This window comes from Phyllopteryx taeniolatus, chromosome 3 (genome assembly GCF_024500385.1).
Source record: "Phyllopteryx taeniolatus isolate TA_2022b chromosome 3, UOR_Ptae_1.2, whole genome shotgun sequence".
Lineage (NCBI taxonomy): Eukaryota > Metazoa > Chordata > Actinopteri > Syngnathiformes > Syngnathidae > Phyllopteryx > Phyllopteryx taeniolatus.
Window position 1 is genome coordinate 20,940,759 of NC_084504.1, and position 22,984 is coordinate 20,963,742.

Genomic DNA, 22,984 nt, shown 5'->3' on the forward strand with positions numbered 1-22,984 from the left:
ATAACGTCTTCGTTCCCCCCACCCACAGTCCAAAAAGATTGCTGCATTCCTGTCAACTGATTCAGCAGATGTCTCCTTTATTCACTGTTTTTCCTCTGCCTAAACAGTACAAAATCAAAGCAAACCATCAAGCCAAAGCAATCTATTTAATCCACTATTATCATACCAGTCTTGACTTTTGATTGGCATCCAACAATTGCTTGAGGGCTTTTGTAGTTGTGTCAAAAGTTGACACACTCCAAAGGTGTTCAGCGATTTGCCCCCACCCCTTCTCTGCCTTCTGAGACCAAAACCCAAGGCAAATCTCCTTTGTGCAAAATAAAGAAATAAAAAAATAATTATGCACGTATTAAATGGACAGAGTTATAAAGTTATTACTTTTACCGCTTGACTTCTAAGCAGCAAGAAGGCTGTCCACACCATCACCACCTAGCATATTGGAGGCAGACATATTTTTGCCAAAGATGGAATTGCACTCAGTGCATTTGTGGCTTTACAGAGAGGTGTTAAAAAGTGTTGAGAACGAACGACCCTACTCACAATTTTTTGAAATATGGCTTTCAGCTGAAATATCAGGATGAACCTAACCCGCCGCACAGCAAGCGAAGTAAGTGTGGACCATCGCAACCAACACGAAGTGATTAACTCATTCACTGTCAGCCGTTTCCTGAGCAGGGAACACCTAGACTGCCAGGCATTTTTGAGAGCCCCACAGAATGTTGTGTACTATGACTATTTAAACACCAAAACCACCAAAAGAAAGATGAGACTCTCTTCTTTCAAAAGTGTGCCTCTAGCTTATACCATTCTTTAGTAATCAGCAGTCAAATATAGGCTACTTTTGGCCAAATCTGTTTCTGGAGGGGGGGAAAAAAAACTAGAAAACAGCCTTTTTGTGAAAGCAGACAGATCAAGCAGAACAATGACTTTGACACAAATATTTTTATTATATATATATATGTGTGTGTGTGTGTGTACCCCCTACCCGCCCTTGAGGACTGGCACGCTACCAGAACTAAAACAAGAGCATGCAAAATCCTCTTGGACCCTCCACATCGTGGTCAACACCTGGAATGGTAGGATAGCAGACAGGCAAAGAGGACTGAGGGTGTCAGGTGGTGCGATTTATTTATTTATGCATTTATTTGGGTGGGGGCTCACTTGACCTTGAAAATGGAGCCACACAGAGCAGGCAAGGTAGCTTTCCATCTCCCTCTTTTGTCTCCGTTCGCCTTTACTCTTATCGGTAACTGCTTATTCACGAGTGCTGCCGCCGGCGCTGCTGCACCAGCTAAAACGCACTACCGCATCTCTGCTGTCACACGTCCCCCCGGTCGCCCTCCCCTCTCCCCTACCTTACCTCACGTCTGCTCTGTTTCCAGACGAGCGGGTTTAAAAAGTCAACTGCGTATTGAGCCGTCTAGACTGAAGTTGGTCAGCAAGCAGCCCTCCCCACCCCCGACGTGTGATTTGCTGGCTACAGTGGAAAAATGGATGAGGAGCAGGTGACCTTGGTGTGCTCTGTCCTTCATTTCTGGCTCTATGGCCACATTGTATGAATGTACCGACCACAAAGCAGCACATTAACATCAACTTGGCCCTGGACATGCAGCCACGTCAACAATATTTCACTGACAGGATGCATAATAGAATGAAACATGTACATCTTTGGAGCACATTTGTGGACTGGAAAGATGCTTAATAAAGCTCCCGTGCCTAGAGTTGGTGTCAGCGCGGTGGACGCATACTGCCGCTCAATAAATGTTTGATATGTTTGGCTAACATACACCCTCGCTTGCCGTGGCAACTGTGACAAAACACATATCAAATGTGAAAGAACATGACACAACTTAAAAGGACAGTGAGATGCCGGGTAATATATATGCATCCCAACTCACTTCGGATCTCCTCCAGGTTTTGAGTGAATGCTGCTAAACCTGACAGTATGCAATAGGGTATATTACATACTGTCAGGTTTAGGTGCATTCACTCAATTTTACTACGGCTGACTAGGTTTCTCCTCTCCACCATGGCAGCCGTGGCAAAAAAATGTAAAAGTCCTGCCGGGCAGCCACAGCAATCACGACCTGTCACGTTTGCCCATCCTGTCCCAACGCGTTGTCTCACGACCACACTTTTTTATCCACTGTGGCCTGAAATGGAACTGCTGTCATTGTGTAAATGTAGCCATAAGAATGTAAATATGTCGTAAACCGAGGACCCCCTGTATAGGGATGGGCATTTAACATGTCAACTAGGGGCAGAACTAAAACCCAATGAATTGGTTATTGCTATTATTTTACACCTCTCTCAATGTTCTAAACTGCTGCTTCGGTGCTCATTGTTGCACTGAGTATAATGTCCCCCGAATAGTTGCCATTTGTATATTGAAAAGATTGAAGTACATTGTTGGTCTTTGTGGAAATGAGTTACTACAGAGTCCAAGATGTTAGATCGTTCTCGCACCGCGTCACTCTGTTTAGGGCAGAAGTGCGACAGAGTAGAGGTAACATTGCAGACTTCAGGAGATATTGACATATTAATCTCTGTTAAACTGCTCAATTCAAGGATTGACACTGAAAGTGTCACAACTTGTTTACTTCATAACAGATTTCTCAGTGCAGTCACATACTAGAGATGGTGGCACTACAGTGACAATCTTCAGTGGGTATTGCCGCAGAATTCTTTTCGGACGGTGACAGTTGCTTTCAACACAACAGAGCGCGATGGGTGTTAATCTTCAGACCTCTTCGAATTCATGTCTTTTGGAGGCATTGTCGCACCTTTGTTATGGCTCTGATACTCCATGCCATGTCAGTGCGCTTTTTAAACTGTACAATGTAATCGGTATAAACTTTATACAGAATAGCGAGGGAAGAAGGCAGAAAATGCCTTTTACAGGCAGTGTAAACGGGGCTTCTGATTGTAGGGTTTACACAAAAAAAGAAAATGGAAACATTTGTTTTGCTTACAGATGACAACTTTGTCTTTAGTGTTGTTTTCCAAAAATGTGTTTGTTGAGATTCTTTTTCAAAGGTTACCCTTGTCAGGCTCCATCAATTTCGGAATGTCACACTTGTTTCAGCTAATAACTTTCATTCAAACCTCAATCATCTCTGATGCTGATTGATCTGATTCTATACCTCTTCTACATCTTTGTCTTACTGCAGACCCTCCCACTCATCTTCATCTCTGCTTTCTTTCTTTTTCCCACCCATACAGCCTTTCTCATCCTTTCATCCCCGGGCTGGTGGTCCGCCCCTCTGGGAGGTTAAGGGGCATTTTGGGTGAGAAGGCTGTCGGCAGGTTGTGCGGGCACGTAGCTTGCCTTTTCCCACAGCTCACGTCAAATGTTGCTGAACCCTGACCTCAGCGGGTCCTCTCAAAATCAGGGAGGAACGGAATTCAGCTAGCTAGACCCTATTCAAAACTGGACTTTCCATTGGAGGGAAAGAAAAAAAAGAATCCCATCCAATTGTGGCCCGTGCCCTCCCTTTTGTGTGTTTTTCAAGAAGGGTCGGACGACTGGCCGCCGCTAGCCAGGACAAGACTTCCGAAAAGCCTATTCAGCATGTGATTTGACCCCTGCTTCCATTGCTGACTCACAGGGACCAAACACTGGGAACCTTTTGGTCATCTATTGAAACAAACCTTTTTAGCAAACTTCCCAATAGTCTGTAGTCATGTTTTGCCAACATTCAATCAAGGTTCAACTTAAGTGGCACCACTTTTGTTTCCGTCACTTTTGATTGTCACTTGTAAAAGTATTCACTTTTGATACTCGTATGCTTTCATGATTTGCAGTAGTATGAAAATACTCATTTGTGGTATTAGTGTGCAGTCTCAATTGGGGCTCCACAGATTCTTCGGAAGTCATTTAAAATAGCCAGGATCAGTTTCTGCAATGGGTAACAGTGATTTAAAATGAACACATTTTCTAGAGAACTATTGCTGCTCACTAAGCCCAAGTAAGCCAGCTACTTAGCAAGTAAAAAGCTCTTGTAAAAACTGGACATAGTGTTTCTCTCGATTGAGCAAATCTTGGTTTACTGATGTCAAAGAGACTGAAAAAACAGTTTATATTATATATATGTGTATGTTTGTTTCTGTTTTTGGTTTTAGTGAAAGCATGTGCAAACCCCTACTTGATGCATGGTTTAAATCTTTTGCAGAAGGCGAGCACTTTGATTGTAATGCCGCGTGCTGTGTGCTAAAGTGGGGGGCCTGCCACAGCTTTCAAGCTGGTCAACTGTCAGGACTAGTGCATGAAAGGGGGCCTCAGAGTGAAAGGGGGGGAGGAGGGTCCTACTAGGGGGGTCCTGCAGAAGGGAGGGTGAGGGTAGCTTGTGATGGACCGCCTGGGCTTGGACGACCCTCTGTGTGGGCTGCGACAGCATGGTAGGCAGCCTCACGAGAAATATAGAAAAGGAGGGCGGTTGGTTGGTGGCACGTTGGTCCCTGCAGCGTGCCACACAGGCAAGATGCCAGCTGACCCGCTCGAGAACCAAAGACCAGATGTTCTTTGTCAGACCGCCCTGGGCCTTTACCAAATTAAGTTACTGTAAAGCTGTAATAAGCCAAACAGGGATGCCTCGCTTCCACCACTGCACACACTTCCCAGCTACTTAATCCTCACAAACTTTTTTTCATGTCGAGCAGGTCAACCCATGGTGAAGGGGCCACAGCTCTGCCACTGAAACTGACAATTATATTCTAGCCGAGATGAGAGGATTGTAGCCTGACTGTTATTACTAATTGTTCACCTTCCTTCCTCGTTCTGTGAGAGATCTCCAGCTTCAACACATGTGCCAATGTGACAAATGTATCAGTCATTTTTGTCTGTACAGACTTTACATTTAGAGATGGACCATTCTGTTTTACATAGCCTCCATTTTGAGGCCAGCTATTTTCAAAGCAGAGTTCCCCATTTTGCCAGCCGTTTTAGCATTTTGACTGATCTTTAAATACCCACAGTATGTTGTCTTATGTTGTGACAATATAAGCACTGAACCTACCAAAAGAGAAGACACTCTTCTTTCACCTGAAAAAAAGTTTGTTTTCTAAGGGTTTTCTGTTCTTTAGTGTCAGCACTAGAACACGGGTCGGTTTCCCCCCAAAACACCGGTTTCTGACAAAAAATAAGAGAAAACAAACTTTTTGTGAAAAGAAACATGTCAAGCAGAACAGTGATTTTGACCCTTTTTGCTTTTGTGACACCTCAAATTATAAAACAACAAAAACATTTTTATTGCAAAATATTTTTTGGGCAGATATTTTACTATGAAATGCGCTTTGAGCAACACTGACTCACCACTTAGCTTGAATTGAATGTTGTTTTTTTATTATTATTATTATTATTTTTTTTTTTTTTTACATTTCTCATTCACTCCATGAACTGCGTCATCTTTCCCACAATTCCGATGCACACTTTCTGCTACACACTTTCTCACAAACTCTGTCTATACCATACATACATATAGTCTTTTAAAGTGATAGGTGCTTGAACTTGTCTGACTTCCAACATGTTGGCATTTCTGTCCCACGTAATCGATGCGACAAGCTGAAATTCAACACCTAATCTTTGTCTTCTACTGAAAAACTGGTCTGTAAACCATACTTGAAGGCTATATACATCGGTGGCAGTAAATAGTTGGATTCCAGTTGACAATTATAAACTTCCTCTGCAGTGAATGAGGTAATCAGGTTAGATCCATTTTTAGATCATGTGGAAATGGTTCACCATCATACCAATGGTTATGTCAGGTTTTTTTTGTAAAGCCATGCTGCGTTTAGACCTTTATTTGTAAAAGAAAAAAAATCTCATTGTATGGTATAAAGCTTCTCAGACACATCTTGCATCTCTGTATGGAAAGTACATCATCACCACTCTCAAGAGCAATAGCATTGTTGCATGGAGCACACTGAATGGGTCAGCGAGAACGTCTCCTATGCAGTCTATTTCAGATTTACTGCACCTCTGAGGGATGGCTCTGATCTGGCAGTGGCCACTTGGCTTTGAAGAAAAGTGTACCATCAATGGATCACTTTGAACCTGCACCGAGCCGAGTCTGGGAGAGACCTTTGCTCCTATCACGGTGGAACAGGACAGTAAATCTTAATGCTGCTAAGCTTTGCGCCGTGACATTGGGGTCTTAATATGATACTTGCCGACGCCAGTGGTCCTACAGTTCAAAAACAATTGCGGCTCGGTTCCAGTGTGGCTGCAGCACTTTCACTTGCTGGTTTGGCCTGGATCCAGTAACTTTGACTTTTCAAACTTTTATACTTTCCAAATTTGAACACAAGCATCTCCTATTAAGACAGGTGTCTGCAAAACTGGAATATTATTGTCAGGCATGTAGCAGGCGAGGGCACTTGACGTGCATGCACAGCAACTGCTTGCTGCACAGCACTGCACCTAAATAAACTCATGATTACCCTTCGTCGGGTCCAAAAATGCTGTTGTAATACAGTGGTGCCTTGAGATACGAGTGACAAGAGTTTTTCGAGATACGAGCAGTTGCTCTGATACAAAAACTTGAGGTACAAGCGCTGTATCATGGCAGTGACTCACCTCAACTCACAACAAGCAGCAGTTTGGCAGATATATTTAGTGAAGAATTCTTCAAAAGGGACGCCAGAAGCTGTTTGTTGCCACTCCCAGTTGAGGTTTACTGTCAAACTAAACATAATTGTATTTAAAACAACCATATAGCTTCTGCTAGCATAATGCTAACACATAATGGGAAAAGCCTTAGATGGGCTAACAAATATCATGTATGTGGCAGTGTTATATAAAGCTTTAAGCATTTGAACACAAACAGTGCAGCAACGGATGCAGACAGACAATATAACAATACTCATAGGCATATATTCTTTATCCTCTGGGAAGAATTACCAATATTACTGCCATGCTTGAGCTGAGACTGTCTCCATGTACAGTATATCCATATGTCTGTATTATACTGGCCCCAGGTGGCCAAGGCGTGCACACCAGAAGGAGCAGGTTTGATTCTTTACATTCTATTTACCTTAATTTCTTGTGTATAATGTTTTTTCCCCTAACAAATGAAAATAAGTGTATTATGCAAGGGTATAAGGAAAATGGAAAAGAAATTCACATTGTATAAACAATACTGGCACGTAGAGGTTGTGAAAAAGGTGACTTGATTCATCCAACACTGTGAACTCCGAGCGGAGCACTCGTGCAGGAAACAAGCATTGCAACAACAATGTCGCTTTTCCCCTTGTCATCCATTGCTACATGCTAACTCCTTTTTACACATCGCAGGACAGGGACGACATGGCACCCAATCGCAGCCTAACCGGTGAGACTATTTTCAACAGTACTATTAAAATGTTATACTGACCGTATCATTCAGAATTGACTTGAGTCGATCACCATCTTTGTTCTTTGCTAATATGAGAATACGAGTAGAAACGGAAAGGAGGCGACACGAACATTCGATCATAAAAATCTGAATTACATCAGTGCATTCACACAGACCAGAACATTTCTGAACAACAAAACCCAAATAAAATATGGATAATAATATTTTTAGCAAGGATAGCTGCAAATAGATGGTACGTATTACAATAGTTTGAAGGGTTGTCCTGATTTTTGGAGTCGATTTTGGGGGAGCGTATTATACTCGATCGGTACAATATTATAGAATGCTAATTTTCTCATTAAAAACAAACTTTTGGAGGTGAGGCTGGAACGGATTAATGGCATTTCCATTGATTCCAGTGGGGAAAGATGATTTGAGATACAAGTGTTTTGAGTTATGAGCATGCTCGTGGAAGAAAATAAACTCATATCTCAAGGCACCATTGTATAAACAAACTGACATTTTAATTGAAAACAGATACAAATGTCAACAGTCCTTTAGCATGTGTTCCAGAATTTTATTTGGCCTGTTTTTTGTTTTACTCCCGGAAGGCGACAAAAGTATTAGATCTAGAGACAAAACAAGGGCAAACATGTATGACGTGAAGTTCAGGTTTAGTGATGGGTGTGGCTTTAGTCAGAGACGCAAGGGCAGGGGGAGGGAGCATTGAAGTGAGGCTACATTCATAACCTGCTAGCAGTTTGAAAACAATTTTTTTTCTTTTAAGTCCTTATGGGCTCGCTAACAACAATTGAATGTTGACTTCATTTTGGCACAGTTTGGTGTTGGAAGCATATGTGCTGTTGGCCCCACTATCTGTCCTAACAAATATCAGACAGGTCCTGGTGTCTTCACTTGATGAAACAAATGTGGTTTTCATGTGCCTCCTACTTTCTCTTGGCAAATGATGGGGTTGTTGACTTTCCTTTACCTTGGGTCAGGCTAAGGTACAGTAACATAGGGTTCCTTGCCCAAGGTGTTGCAGTCTGGCATCAACTGGCTTTATTTACTGGCCAGTGGGCGGTTTCATTTGACACCTCCCACAGATTGTGGTGCAATGTTTGTTTTTTCCACTGACCTCCCAAGAGTTCCCTTCGTAGGGAGCGCCAGGCTTTCTCATGTCTTCTAGACTCTCTAGGTAAGCCGGAAAAGCAAACAAAGGCATACCTATTATATGGTAAGTGGATCTCGTGTTACCCCACCATTTCAACGTAGTCGCCAGTGTGGGCCACTTTCCAGGTGACTGATATCTTGGCAGGGGCCCGACATGTCAAGGGACAGGGTAATTGATTGTCTTGATATTTGAGTATGCCACTTTCCCTAGTTCATAGAAGTCCTAATTCTTCCTCTGAGCGACAGGGACCCCGCATCTTCAAATTGAAAGGACCCTGTTGTATTTCCAAACTTGGAATAAATAATAAGAATACAGTGTTTAATGATGCGCTTTGGCACCATTTTGCCTTCTTCCCCATAGGTCTGTTAGGCACACATGATCCTAAGTAGCATTTGAACAAAGGATGTTATTTCTGTTGAACAGAGCCCCTGCTGAAGGTTACCCAAATGAAAACCTCAAGGCTGAAATCAAGTTAGCTCTTCAATGAGTTTAGTGAGTAAAGCTCCCCTTGCTCGACAGAGCAGTTTTGATGTTGCCTGCAGGAAAGTAGTGTCTGAAGGATAGCATATCACTTTGAGTCAGCCTTTTTATTGGCTTCTCTTGTGTTCTGGCTTGTTTTTTTGTTTTGTTTTTTCACCAACGGCTAAAATCTTCTCAAGTGAGCATTTCCTCTTCTTCCATTTTCCATTTTATGATCCTATTGCTGTACTTAAACAGGAAGAGTATTATTAGTATTATTCATCCATCCATCCATTTTCTTTACCGCTTATCCTCACTACGGTCACAGGCTGCTGGAGCCTATCCCAGCTATCTTCGGGCGGGAGGCGGGGTACACCCTGAACCGGTCGCCAGCCAATCGCAGGGCACATAGAAACAAACAACCATTCGGAGTCACATACACACCTACGGGAAATTTAGAATCTTCAATCAACCTACCACGCATGTTTTTGGGATGTGGGAGAAAACCGCAGTGCCCAGAGAAAACCCACCCAGGCACGCGGAGAACATGCAAACTCCACACAGGCGGGGGCCGGGATTGGAACCCCGATCCCCAGAACTGTGAGGCAGATGTGCTAACCAGTCATCCACCGTGCCGGCTCATATTATTCAATATTATAAAATTTAATTCAGATTTGATTCTCAGACTTCTGGGACGTTGGGCAAATGCAGGAGCCAGACTCAACAAAGAATAGCTGTCCTACATAAGAAATCTACAGTTTACAGCGTGGGCCATTAAACGTGATTCTTCGATACAGATCTGCTGCAGGGGTTTGTCCTGCAGACCTACATGTGTTCCATCTGGCTTTGCTGTTATCCTCTGAAAGAATGCTAGACCTGACTTCCCAAATATGTGAGCGTATCACACGATAACTGGACCAAAGTGGGTTGCCTTATCAGTAACAGTCATACGTTAGCCTTTGGGCCTCTGCAATTACACCCATAAGAAAGGCACTAACGGTTATTAACCGGGCACACACTAGACTGGAGAAAATACAACGGAGCGATATACGGGTTTAATTAGTTCCGTGACCACTCTCGTACCTCAAAACACTCCCCATTGAAATGAATGGAAATGCCATTAATCCATTTCACCCTCACGCCAAAAAACAAAAATGTTGGTTTATGTTTTTAAATAAGAGAAAATAGCATTCTATAATAATGTACTTTATAAAAACATACAGCAATTACATAATTTATTAGACTGTAAAGAATTAAAGTTTGTGCATCATGATTTAATGCTGCAGTCCAATTCGTGCCCGGCTTGCCGGGAGACAGTACAATACTGTACAGTCATGCAGACACAAATGAAGAAGAATAGTCTTCTACGACTACTACTACTACTACTGTAAGTGACTCAATAAGATGCTTTAATAATCATTTTTCGTAGAGGATAAATAATTATATGCCAGAGTATTGTTATTGATATCTGTCTGTGTTGCTCCACCGTGTGTTCAGATATTTGTTGCTTCTGAAACCACGACTATCGATGGTAACTGTTAGGATGTCAATGGCGTTTTGCATTGTTTGTTAGCATTAAGGTTAGCAGACTTTTTCATAAGGCAACGCTATGTTGTTTTAAATACACAATGTGTTGTTCTCTTTATGTTTAGTGTGACAGTAAACTTTAAGTGGGAGTGGCATTAAACAGCCTCAAACCGCTTTTTTTCATGAATTGTTCAATATTTGCCAGACTGCTGCTTATTGTGAAGTGAGTTGAATTGAGTTCAGGGCCACCATTAAGTACGTGTATCTCGTTTCCAAAGCAAAAACATTGCCAGATAACAGCTCATACAGTATCTCGAAAAACCCGGGTCACTCGTATCTCAAGGCACCACTTTACTCTCTCTATAAATACTACCTCCAAAGGCTAATACTGTAATATTAGCAGAAGAGCGAGATGGAGAAAAACGGCCATTTATCCTGTCTTGAATGTTCCAGATTCCAAAACATTTGCACATGTAAAGTTGAAACGGCGCAATGGCGCTGCCACTGATAAGAACAATCATTTGACACGCAGTAACGTCACTGGCATGAAAAGCAGTCATGCTCACTCATGACGAGAACACGAACCAAAGCGTTGTTCTGGTTTCTCTTTTCTAGTCAGTCTATCTCTGACAGTCCTCTTCCATCACGTGTCAAGGTGGCCAGGAGGTACCGACTGGCAGAAGACGGCAGCCAAGCCTATTTATTCTGACAGGATATCCTCTTCACTTGACATGAATCTACTAGTGAGTGTCACGTAGTGTTCCTGGCATGGGCCACCGAGCAACCAGGTGCCATGCACAGTCAGTCGTGCTCTAAGCTGCCGGAACTAGGTTTGCCAGGGTTGCAGCTTATGCACAGCTGACTAACTGTACAGGTATTCCCTGCACACATTAGGTCAGTGCTGTGGTGCGTAGAGGAAAAGTATAGTTTCGTTTTTGAAAGTAACAGAAAATTACGTTTAAACAAGGTATTAATGCACTCAACAAGTTCACTAAACATCTAGATCGTATTACATTTAATTGGATCAGAAACCCCATCGTAATATACAGAGGGTCGCCTCCATGGCAGCGAGTGAGCTACACCTTTGACATCTATTGTTGTCATGAAGGGAGGACAAGGAGTAATTAACAGGAAAAAGACAGAGAAGCCATGCTAATTGCTAAGCTATCGTGACATTTAGTTGCGAAACACCAAAATAAATGATTGGGTGATACAGTATACTTGTCACATTGGTTTGGCTAGAACTGCGTTATCGCAGAGCGTAACCAACTTTGAACAGTAAAATAGCAGGCAAAATAATGTGTCTGGAGAGAAAATAATACTGTACACAACGCTACATAGCCACAAGGACTGGAACTGGAAACTAGAACTGAATTAGTATGTCACCTGAGAACAGGAGCCTATAAGCTTTAATATAATAAATATTTATTATTAGTAGTATAGTATTATATTAGATGATATCCTAGTCCCACAGTGGGGAAATTTGCAGCATTTTAGCAGCAATTAAATACAAAAATATAATGCAAGAGAAAGCATTTGAGAAAGCAAGCCATAATTTATTAACGATTGTCTAATTGAAGTATGCAGAATTATTTTTAACCTGTTACATAATATAACTGCAATAACTGTCCTGCTGTAATGTTCATGACATAATTTTAAAAATATAGAAATTCAGACAAATTGTTCTGGAAGTACATTTCTATAGGTTGGCGGCTCTTCAGTCATAGCCATGAATGCAGTTTTACTAATAATTGGCATAATAATTTATTTTCAGTTACGACCAAGAATTTTAATTTCAGTACATCAATAGTAGTCATGTATCAAATGCCTTGCACAAGTTGACAGTCAGAGCACTGTGCATAAAGCACAAGTCAAAGCTCAATTTCTGTTGTCAGTGTGCTCTTCTGAATCACAATTGTGTATCTCGAGTGGCCAATGAGCTGGATCCCAGCACCAGGAAAGCAGGTGATGCAGGTGATTATGGATTGTTTTTTACACCCATATGGAGGTATAAGCCACTTTCTCCTACTGTATGTATAGGCTGGTGTGTATGACCTAGAAGACGCTAGACTGGATGACCCACTGGTCATTCTCGGAGCCATCTGGCAACTACATACTTACCCTTCCTGCTGCCTCACGCAATTCCTTAAGCAAGCATAAGTGCGCTTAGGAGGACTTAATCTTAAAGAAACGGGTTTGGGCCACACTGTTGGCGAGGCGGTGTGGATGCGCCCGGCCATTAGGTCACAGGGTTCCTTCAGCTTCATAACACTAAAGCGGTTTGAAGGCCAAAGCTCCACCTGTTGTTGCTGGGACTAAAACCTCTGGATTGAATGTACGCTGATCACGGGACCTGTCTCAGACATGATTTTTTTTTTATAATCATGATTTTAAAAAATAACTTTCAAGGGATCCAAGGACTCTTAATAATTCATGGGGGTAATTAAAATTTCTTGTGAATCATGGGGGATACCTTCCAGGCCCATACCACTATAAGTGAAAATCTGCGATATAGAGAGACCATGTAAAAAAATTTCATTTTTTTTTTTTTTTTTTTTTAAATAGTTTTACCCCATCCATTTTATTTAAACACATTGTAAGCATATTTAAAGAAAAAATGGGAAATATAAAAAATACTGTAGTTATTATAGTGTCTTTGTGTTGGCCGGCCACTCATGGGAAGGATATTAACTCTCACCATGGTTCGCTGGAATACTAAAGCTTTATAAATGGCTTTGTAACCCTTTCCAGACTGATAAACATTTTCTTTATTTCTCATCTGTTCTTGAATTTCTTTGGATCGTGGCATTTTGTTGCAGCTTTTTGAGCTTTATCGGCCGACTTCATTTTGTCAAACAGGTTCTATTTAAGAGATTTCTTGATTTTAACAGGTCTGGAGGTAATCAGGCTTGGGAGTGGTCAGTGAAAATGAACCAACAAATTTGATTAGCTGCAGTTAATTCATGATTTAACAAGGGAGAAGTTTTTTCCCCCCTTAATAAATAGTCAACATTTAAGAACAGCCTTTTATGTTTACTTGGGTTATCTTTGTTGATCTTAAAGGATGATCTTAAATATTAACGTGGGGAAACTGCAAAAATCTTTTTGTTTGTTTTGTCCTGTTCGGCTGTTAGGTCAAGCAGAAAGGTGGCACTGTATCCCTTTTATGCTGGAACAGTTTTACTGTGTCACAGTGGACTTTTTAAGCGGCCGCTGTGGTTTCTTAGTGTTTTTATGGATATTGAGAATCAAAGTCGATCAGTCAAACAGAACAAGGTTTCTAGAGGGGAGCGAGAAAAGAACACAAAAAGACAAAGCACTAGCAGTAAACAAGATGAGGAAAGCAAAACATTATATACCTACATATACACAAGCGTGTTGAATGGGGCAGTAGTGCGATACCCTGTGAGGGAAGGACAGGACAAGGACCGGAGGGGAAGCATGCAGGACAAGGGTCGTGAACCCGGCTGTACCACTAAAGTGTGGTGGTAGTGGCTATGTAAATTATAAACGGGAGAGAAATGCCACACATTGGTAGTCTTGACAAGTTTAGGCAATTCACACTCGAACATTTTATGTATATGTATAGTATAAACGGGTATAAACGTGGTAGGTAGTAGAAAATCTATATCGCAATTGTGAGAAAAGATGACACAGTATTATGGAGTGAATGAGGAAGGTTGATTGCTAAAAAACGGAAAAAGCTACAAACAAACTTTTTCTGGTGAAAGAAGAGTCTACTCTTTCTTGATGCTTTTATTGCCACAGAACACAATATTATGTGGGTATTGAAAGATCAGTCAAAGTGCTGTTAAAAGGCTAGCAGTATGGAGAACTCTGAATTGAAAACTGCTGGCAGTGAATGAATTAAGAGACAGGGCCTGGTGGGTTGGTGTTTGATGCCAGCGAGGCTGCGTGTGAGTCTCTGGGTGTGAGCTGTGGCTGAGAGCAGAGCCTGCATGAGTGTGCTCATCATGTTTTACTGCAATAAATGACAAAGTATAATGCCCACTGTGGCTCTTCTTTCCTAAAGTTAAGTATTGTGTGAAAAGACAAAAAAAATAAAAATAATTGCTACACAGTATACATCACAGATTTCCGCTATAAACAAGTAGATGCGTTCCACAGAAAAATATGTGTGTGCATGTATTCATGTTACTGAATATATTCTTTGGTGAGCAGATAGTATGAGGAATTAAAAAAAAAAAAAATGTCCAGGAAAGCGGCGTTACAAATTTAGGAGGGGAGGGTAATATTACAAGCTGTAATGCATAATCTTCGGTCTCCTTCACTGTTCTTACTGTACTAGCAGATAACAAGAACATAATTCAGAGCAGTTGCCTGCCAATGCTAAAGAAGGCAATTGCCCTTTGGTGAATTGCCCTCAGGTTGTAGGAGGAGCGAGAGAGGCTTGAAGCTGACTACACCTGCGCACACTGAACACTGCTGGCTTTTTGACTGTCTGCCAGTGCAGGGCCCAGAGTCTTCCAGAAGAGGGCCTTGGTACAGGCAAGACCGTCAGCCAGCCAGCCAGACAGGCAGCCAGCCGCATCGTCTGCAGTCTAGGTCTGGGGCTACTGCCTGGACCGGGGTGGCTCATGTTACCCAGACAGATTTGTTCACACTGTTTGGGTCCGCTCGGCTTTCTCGCCGGGCCTCTGAGCCAAACGCGGCTGAGGTGACTTAATCTGTCATTAAACTCACATTACACCCGGACAGAGACTCTGCTCAGGGAGGCAAGAGACGGCGCTCGCTCTCCCGCCCGTTGGCATGGCTGGCTGCATTTGAGCAGACACAAGACCCTCCCCTCCTCCGAACCCCAATCCTGGGCATGCCACACACCATGGCACAGCTTGACAGCACGACACTCTGCAGAAATAAGTGATTTCACTTCAAGGCATTTGGCTACAGGGGAATTCACTGCACCGTCCAAGGATCATTTTGTCTGATAACAAGATAAAATGACCTGTTCGTCCGATTAGTCAATGATCACCAGTATTAAAGATGTAAAGAGCCACAAACATAAATATGTTTTTTTTGTAAAACACTTCCTAGGATACTTTGGAATTTATATTCCCAGTCGATGAGTCTTCACATGCTTTTATTAAGAAATAGAACAAATAATCAACGATTGTGCGCCTTTTTCATACGCAAAACTGGCAAGATATCAAACAAAGCAAGCCAAGACAAAAAAATGTTGTCTCACATTAAGGTTGATGATGTGTCAACTGCACCTGTTTGGTCGTCTTTTTGTTTTTATTTTAACAGCAGAAACAAGCCGCTGTTTGTTATTTCATATTTACTTCTTTGCCAGCTGACCTCAGGGCCGTCTCAAAAACAACATCGTCAGCCAAAGAATCGCATTGATTGCTTCCTTTTTCATTTTTAAAGGTGACGTCCTTCCTCAAATCACCCGCTTTGGCATGCTTTGACAGGAACATGTGCAGACTTGTGAACAACCTCCAATTTGTTCATATTGCAAAACCATTTGTCCCAAAGGAAAGAATGGAAATAATCACTTGCAGGTTCAAACCATGGCTATCATAAAGAAAAACAAAACAAAGGTGTACGGGCAACGTTAAGTTATATTTTAACATTCTTAACTGTGAGCTTTGACTGCGATTAATCGAGGACGTCATTGATATTTTCTCAGTTGTCAACTCCCTGTGCGTGGCTCCCAACGCGAGCTCGCTCACTCACTTCCCCTGTCATCCTCGGTTGCACAGGCCCAACTTGTTGATCACATTCAGACACTCGCTCATCTGTTAAGACACCTTCATTGCCTCACAGACAGTCGGAAATCGTAAAAATATCACACTACTTCACGTAACGCAACTGCAAGGCCACTACTCGCTAGGGGAGGGATCTTCAATTAAAATTCGGAGGCGTTGGGTTGCAAGGGATGTCTCAGGGCAAAGGTCAAAATGTTTTGATGTAGCCAACCCATTGAACCATATCAAAGCACTTTTCAGTTTCACAACATTTGTGGTTTTGCAAATACGATGTTTTGATTTCCATGAAAAAAGGGGGGGGGGGAATTATTACAAAAAATGTATGGCAATTTATAATGAGCGTCAATTATTTTCAGATTTTCATTATTCACAGTCAGGCCCGGTCCCTAGCCCCCACAAGAGAAGAAGAAGAATCACCTTTATTGTCATGAACATCCATGCATGCACACAAAATATGTTCTCTGCATTTTACCCATCGCAGTGAACACACACACGCACTTGTTAGTGGAACACACTGGAGCAGGGGGCGGCTGAAGCGCCCGGGGAGCGGTTCGGGGTATCGCGTCTTGCTCAAGGACACCACAGGCGTGAGTCCAGGGTATGTTGGCAAATGATCCAGTCGGGGTCTCGAACCTACGTCCCCGACGGTGGCAGGCGCTGATCTTAACCATTGGACCACGTCTGCCCGTAGTAGTGAGGGTCCACTGTATTACTAATGGCACTAATTATAATAATTGTGTGCAGATCAAGAAATACTTCGAGCTGGAGCCATTGGCCCGAGGGAAGCGGTGGATCCTGGACGGCAGCAGCACAGACCATGTGGACGCCGTGAAGGAAAGCTTTGCTCAGTTCATCGGCCTGCTGGAAGACAAAGACACGCCGATCGCCAGGATATGATGGCGCAAGTTAGCACCAAGAGACACGAACAGCAGACGACGTCACCGAAATGTCCCGTCGGTGCGCGCACACCGACGAATACACGCCCCCCCTTCTTCAGAACTACCTTCCAGGGGCCTTCAGAACCACGTAGAACCTCGTTGTTATGAAGCTACTCCTGCACCGTGTGATGAGGTTGGCATTGTTATCTCTAGCTGCACTCCTGTTGACACACACACAGAAAGTGGAGCCCAGGTTGCCTGTAGATAAGTTTAACTCTTCCACTAATTACTTTTCAGGATGTTCGAGTGGGAACCATTGATGTGGTTTCCACTGTACATGTGTCAAGTGTGTCGTGTACAGCCGTTACATATCGGCGTGTCATTGTGTGACACCGCATCTAGCCTGAGCCTTGTAGCGCTATCTCATGGAGTCTGCTGTACAGTTACCACGCAACCGGCACACCGTACACAGTACTGCTACTAATCATGTGACTGTGCGAGTGCGCCAATACGTCTTCAGTGCTTTTAGCGATGTGCAGCATATGGCGCTTTATGTATGTAATAATTGTTTTTTAATGCATATCACACCACGCATAATTTGGGAACTCTTCTCTCGAGCCAATGACTAATACGAGTACTAGGGGCACACTGAAAGGGAACAAATATCCCCCAAAAACACCAGAATGAAGCTGGACTTTGATGATGGTAAAGTCAAAACAGTTACGAGGAAAATAATAGTAATTTTATCATAAAAAACTATCAATTCACAAGTATAAAGTTGTATCAAGTTGTAATAGTATGAGAATGTCGTTCTACTGAAAAACGTCAGAATTAATGGAATGAACAGCATACACTCTGTACAAGCCAAGATAAAAATTAAACTTAAAAATTAAAAATTAATTATATGAGTTGAGCGTCTTCATTTAGCAAAAATTATGTTGTAATATCACACGGAAAAAAATCATTTAATGGGAATAATGTATTAAGATTGGGCGAAATGTTGCCATTTTACAACCATACATTTGCAATATTATGAGAATAAACACGTAACGAGGAAACGCTCCTACAGTAATTTTTTTACCAATACAGGGAAAGTGAGGTCATCATTTTTTTGAGGACTTTGTTACATGAAAATGGGGAAAAAGACACAAGCATAATGTTGGAATATGATTAAGACGAGAAGAAAAATAGAAAAAAAGCATAAAGTTGTTAAATTTTATGATAAAAAGTCATCATTTTTCAAGTTGCAATTTTACAAGCATGAATTAGCACTATTACCAGAATAAATCTTTAATATTATGACAATAAAGTTGTAATTATGAGGAAAGCATCCTAATTTTGCACACACAAAAATTGCTTTAGCAAAACGGGTGAAACTTTATACAAAATATTAAATATTACAAGAAAAACTTTATCATTGTACAACCCCAATTCCAATTAAGTTGGGACGTTGTGTTAAACATAAATAAAAACAAAATACAATGATTTGCAAATCATGTTCAACCTATATTTAATTGAATACACTACAAAGACAAGATATTTACTGTTCAAACTGATAAACTTTATTGTTTTTAGCAAATAATCATTAACTTAGAATTTTATGGCTGCAACACATTCCAAAAAAGCTGGGACAGGGTCATGTTTACCACTGTGTTACATCAACTTTTCTTTTAACAACATTCAATAAACGTTTGGGAACTGAGGACACTGATTGTTGAAGCTTTATCGGCGGAATTCTTTCCCATTCTTGCTTGATGTACAGCTTCAGCTGTTCAACAGTCCGAGGTCTCCGTTGTCGTATTTTACGCTTCATAATGCGTCACACATTTTCAATAGGAAACAGGTCTGGACTGCAGGCAGGCCAGTCTAGTACTATCACTCTTTTACTACGAAGCCACGCTGTTGTAACGTGCAGAATGTGGTTTGGCATTGTCTTGCTGAAATAAGCAGGGGCGTCCGTGAAAAAGACATTGCTTGGATGGCAGCATATGTTTCTCCAAAACCTATAGTATGTACCTTTCAACATTAATGGTCCCTTCACAGATGTGTAAGTTACCCATCCCATTGGCACTAACATGGCCCCATACCATCACAGATGCTGGCTTTTGAACTTTGCATCCGGATGGTTCTTTTCCTTGTTTGCCCGGAGGACACGACGTCCACAATTTCCAAAAATAATTTGAAATGTGGACTCGTCGGACCACAACACACATTTCCACTTCGCATCAGTCCGTCTTAGATGAGCTCGGGCCCAGAGAAGCCGGCGGCGTTTCTGGGTGTTGTTGATAAATGGCTTTTGCTTTGCATAGTAGAGTTTCAAGTTGCACTTACGGATGTAGCGCCGAACTGTATTTACTGACATTTGTTTTCTGAAGAGTTCCTGAGCCCATGTGGTGATATCCTTTACACATTGAAGTCAGTTTTTGATGCAGTGCCGCTTGAGGGATCAAAGGTCACAGGCATTCAATGTTGGTTTTTGGCCTTGCCGCTTACATGCAGTGATTTCTCCAGTTTCTCTGAATCTTTTGATGATATTATGGACCGTAGATGGTGAAATCCCTAAATTCCTTGCAATTGTACGTTGAGGAACATTGTCCTTAAACTGTTCGACTATTTTCTCACGCACTTGTTCACAAAGAGGTGAACCTCGCCCCATCTTTGATGGTGAATGACTGAGCAATTCAGAGAAGCTTCTGTTATACCCAATCATGGCACCCACCTGTTCACCTGTGGGATGTTCCAAACAGGTGTTTGATGAGCATTCCTTTCTCAGTGTTTTTTGCCACCTGTCCCAGCTTTTTTGGAACGTGTTGCAGCCATAAAATTCTAAGTTAATGATTATTTGCTAAAAACAATAAAGTTTATCAGTTTGAACATTAAATATCTTGTCTTTGTAGTGTATTCAATTAAATATAGGTTGAACATGATTTGCAAATCATTGTATTCTGTTTTATTGATGTTTAACACAACGTCCCAACTTCATTGGAATTGGGGTTGTATGAGAATAAAGTTGAATTAAGAATAAAGTTTGAATATTACGAGGATAATGTAATTTTACTGGAAAATCAGAATTAAACAGAACAAGATGAATTTTTTTTTAAATTCCTTTGATGAGGATAAAATAGTAATATTGACAAAAACGTTGCTATTTAATGACAGTAAGTCATAATTTTTTGGCCAGAGGGAAAAACAAAATCATTGTTTTATGCAAATAAATATCCCAAGGAAAAGGTTTTAGGAGAGACAAGTCAAAAAAAGTTAGGGTTACAAAAATACGTACAAATTGCTAGAAATGTTTTTTTTCCCCCCCGATATATTTCTCAATGCACATAATGTTGCAACATTTTCCCCTACAAAAATCGGACTTGAATCTGTTAGTTTTTATGACTATTTTCTTTTCTTCTCAGTGTGCCTGTCCCACTCACGTATGAAGTCGCACAGATTGGATGTATTGACAAATGTGCTCGATGTGTTTCACGTCAGTGTTTACGCCTCCAAGGGTCACTCGTTGTTGTTTTTTGTTGTCGTTAATTTGTCCTAATCTGCGTGGACTCGCGCTGCCCGCACGCAGGCTGCTGCCATCGCGGCCCAATACAAAGTCAGTCAATCAGCTGCAGCAACAGCTGCATGTGACAAGTCCCTGTCTGACACCCTAATGCCTTCCAACTGTCTGTGAAGACCCCCCTCTGGCCCAGACCGGCCTAAACCCCCACACACCTTCACACACGCCCAAGTGTATTTGGGTTCTTTTTTTCCTCTCGGCTCTTGACGTCATTTACCTGGAATCCAGTCTACAAAATTTAACAAACAACAGGACAACTTTCACTCTTTGCTCTTGTCTTGTTTCATCTTTACTTTTTGAATCCTGACTCTTTTTCTGTTTGTCTACATCTATTAAATTTGTAAAAATCTAAATTATTGTCTCGGCTGTATCTTTACAATTTGTGGAACACAACAACAACAGAAAACTACTACAAATAAAACCCAAGAAGATCATCATAATTTATTACAAACGAACAATACTTCTAATAATAATAATGAACAACGTGATATATGAGAGAGTATCTCGCTAAAAGGGAGTAGGCCTACGCCGCCTTACATTTTGGTAAATATATCTTTTCATGGGACAACACTGAAAACATGACACGTTACAATTACAATTTAGTCACTATACAGCTTGTATAACACTGTACATTTGCTGTCCCCTCAAAATATTGTAACTTAAAACGCAACCATGATTGTCTAAACCGCTGGCAACAAAAGTGAGTACACCCCTAAGTGAAAATTTCCAAATTGGGCCCAGTTAGCCATTTTCCCTCCTCGCTGTCATGTGACTCATTAGTGTCACGAGGTCTCAGGCGTGAATGGGGAGCAGGTGTGTTAAATTTGCTGTTATTACTCTCGTACTGGTCACTGGAAGTTCAACATGACACTTCACACAATGAAACAATATCAGTAGAGAAGAAGGCTGAAATGATCATTGAAGCTCAATCGCTCTGCCTAGGGTTTGTTCACTAGTGCTGCAATCACTTTTTGCTATTCGGAAGTACAGTATGTGTGACGTCATGGTGAGAAGGTCTTGTTAATTGGCACTGAGAATTATTTTGTAGTGAACATTGCCTGAATTGAATAACATTTATAATTCAAGTATCACGGTGGGGTGGAGAACTCAACTCACAAAACGTGTTTAAAAAGTGTGCACCGACATGTTTTTAAAAATTGACCATTTAGTTTACATTTGTGTTAGGTTTTCAACAAAAACAAATACCAAAGCATCATATAATTTGATACGTCCAGCCCAACCATTAACAGTATACTTTTTTATGAGATACTTGTCATATCTTATATTTTGCTGTTTGGCGCAACCCTGTTACAGATACTCAAGCACCTGGAAAAACGTTACAAAAATATTGCTGATTAAATATATTTGATTGTATTTTAAGACATTTAATGTTAGTATAATTCTAATTGCTGATTAAATATAGTTTGATTGTATTTTAATACTAATTTAATTTTAGTATAACTCTAATTACAGTAACAGGGTTGCAACTCAATGCTTGTAAAGTTTTTGCTCGAGTACATGCTAGCTTTGCTAGCTGCTATGCTAATTGGTCATGAACAAACTAAAAAAAAAAAAAAAAACATATCTACCCATGGTTAGCAATTAGCTTGATAATGTCATTTCTGCTGAGTCATGCAGCTCACTTTTTTTTCCTCTTCCTCTGGACGGTTAAAAAGCTTTTAGTAACAGGGTTGTGTATGTTGAGAGACAGATTTAGAGCATAACTACTATTTACAAGACGACTGATAAAAACAAAATATGTTAACAACTAAAAGAAAGACAACAAAATCATACAAAAAAAACAGTTTTAAAACGTATTTCATCTGTTATATTTGATGTAAGTTGGTCATCAAGAGAGGGGGACAAGAGAAGCCATTTTAGGGGCTGCTCAAGAGCTATTTTGGTATTTTCAATAACACTCGTCAACAGCAAATTTATTGTCCAAGATTTTTTAGCTGATTTAGGACAATTTTGATGTGCTGAATCCAAATACCACATTGGTTTTGCTCAATCGGGTCACATGCTTTTTTTGTTTTTTCACTTTAGAGGTTTAAATAAACGGAGGTTCATGCCCTGAATTTTGAACAATGATGATGTAACATTCAATTTAAAAAGGTACTTTTTTGTCTGTGATACATTGTTGAATAAGCAGAGTTTGTAACATTTGATTAATAACCATAAGAGCTTTGCATAAAAACCTGACATGAACAAGAGAATTGGATGTCATTTTCAAATTCAGTGATGCAAAATTGTCCTAAATCAGTTGAAAAAACATGACAATTTACAAACAAACAAAAAAATGGGAATCCAGTGTAATATTT

The 22,984-nt window shown here is 41.0% G+C and overlaps 1 protein-coding gene across 3 annotated transcripts in view; it reads left to right on the plus strand.

The window, feature by feature from the left end:
* Window positions 1-21,016, plus strand: part of LOC133475104 (ADP-ribosylation factor-like protein 15) — a 159,350-nt gene extending 138,334 nt beyond the window's left edge. For 2 of the 3 annotated variants that reach the window (XM_061767502.1, XM_061767503.1), the window contains one exon: window positions 16,968-21,016. In XM_061767502.1, the coding sequence (XP_061623486.1) occupies window positions 16,968-17,120 (153 nt within the window). In that variant the 3' untranslated portion in view covers window positions 17,121-21,016. Of the gene's footprint in view, window positions 1-1,382; window positions 3,805-16,967 lie in introns of those variants that run through there. The other variant, XM_061767504.1, reaches the window with a different exon arrangement.
* The last annotated feature ends 1,968 nt before the right edge of the window (window positions 21,017-22,984 follow it).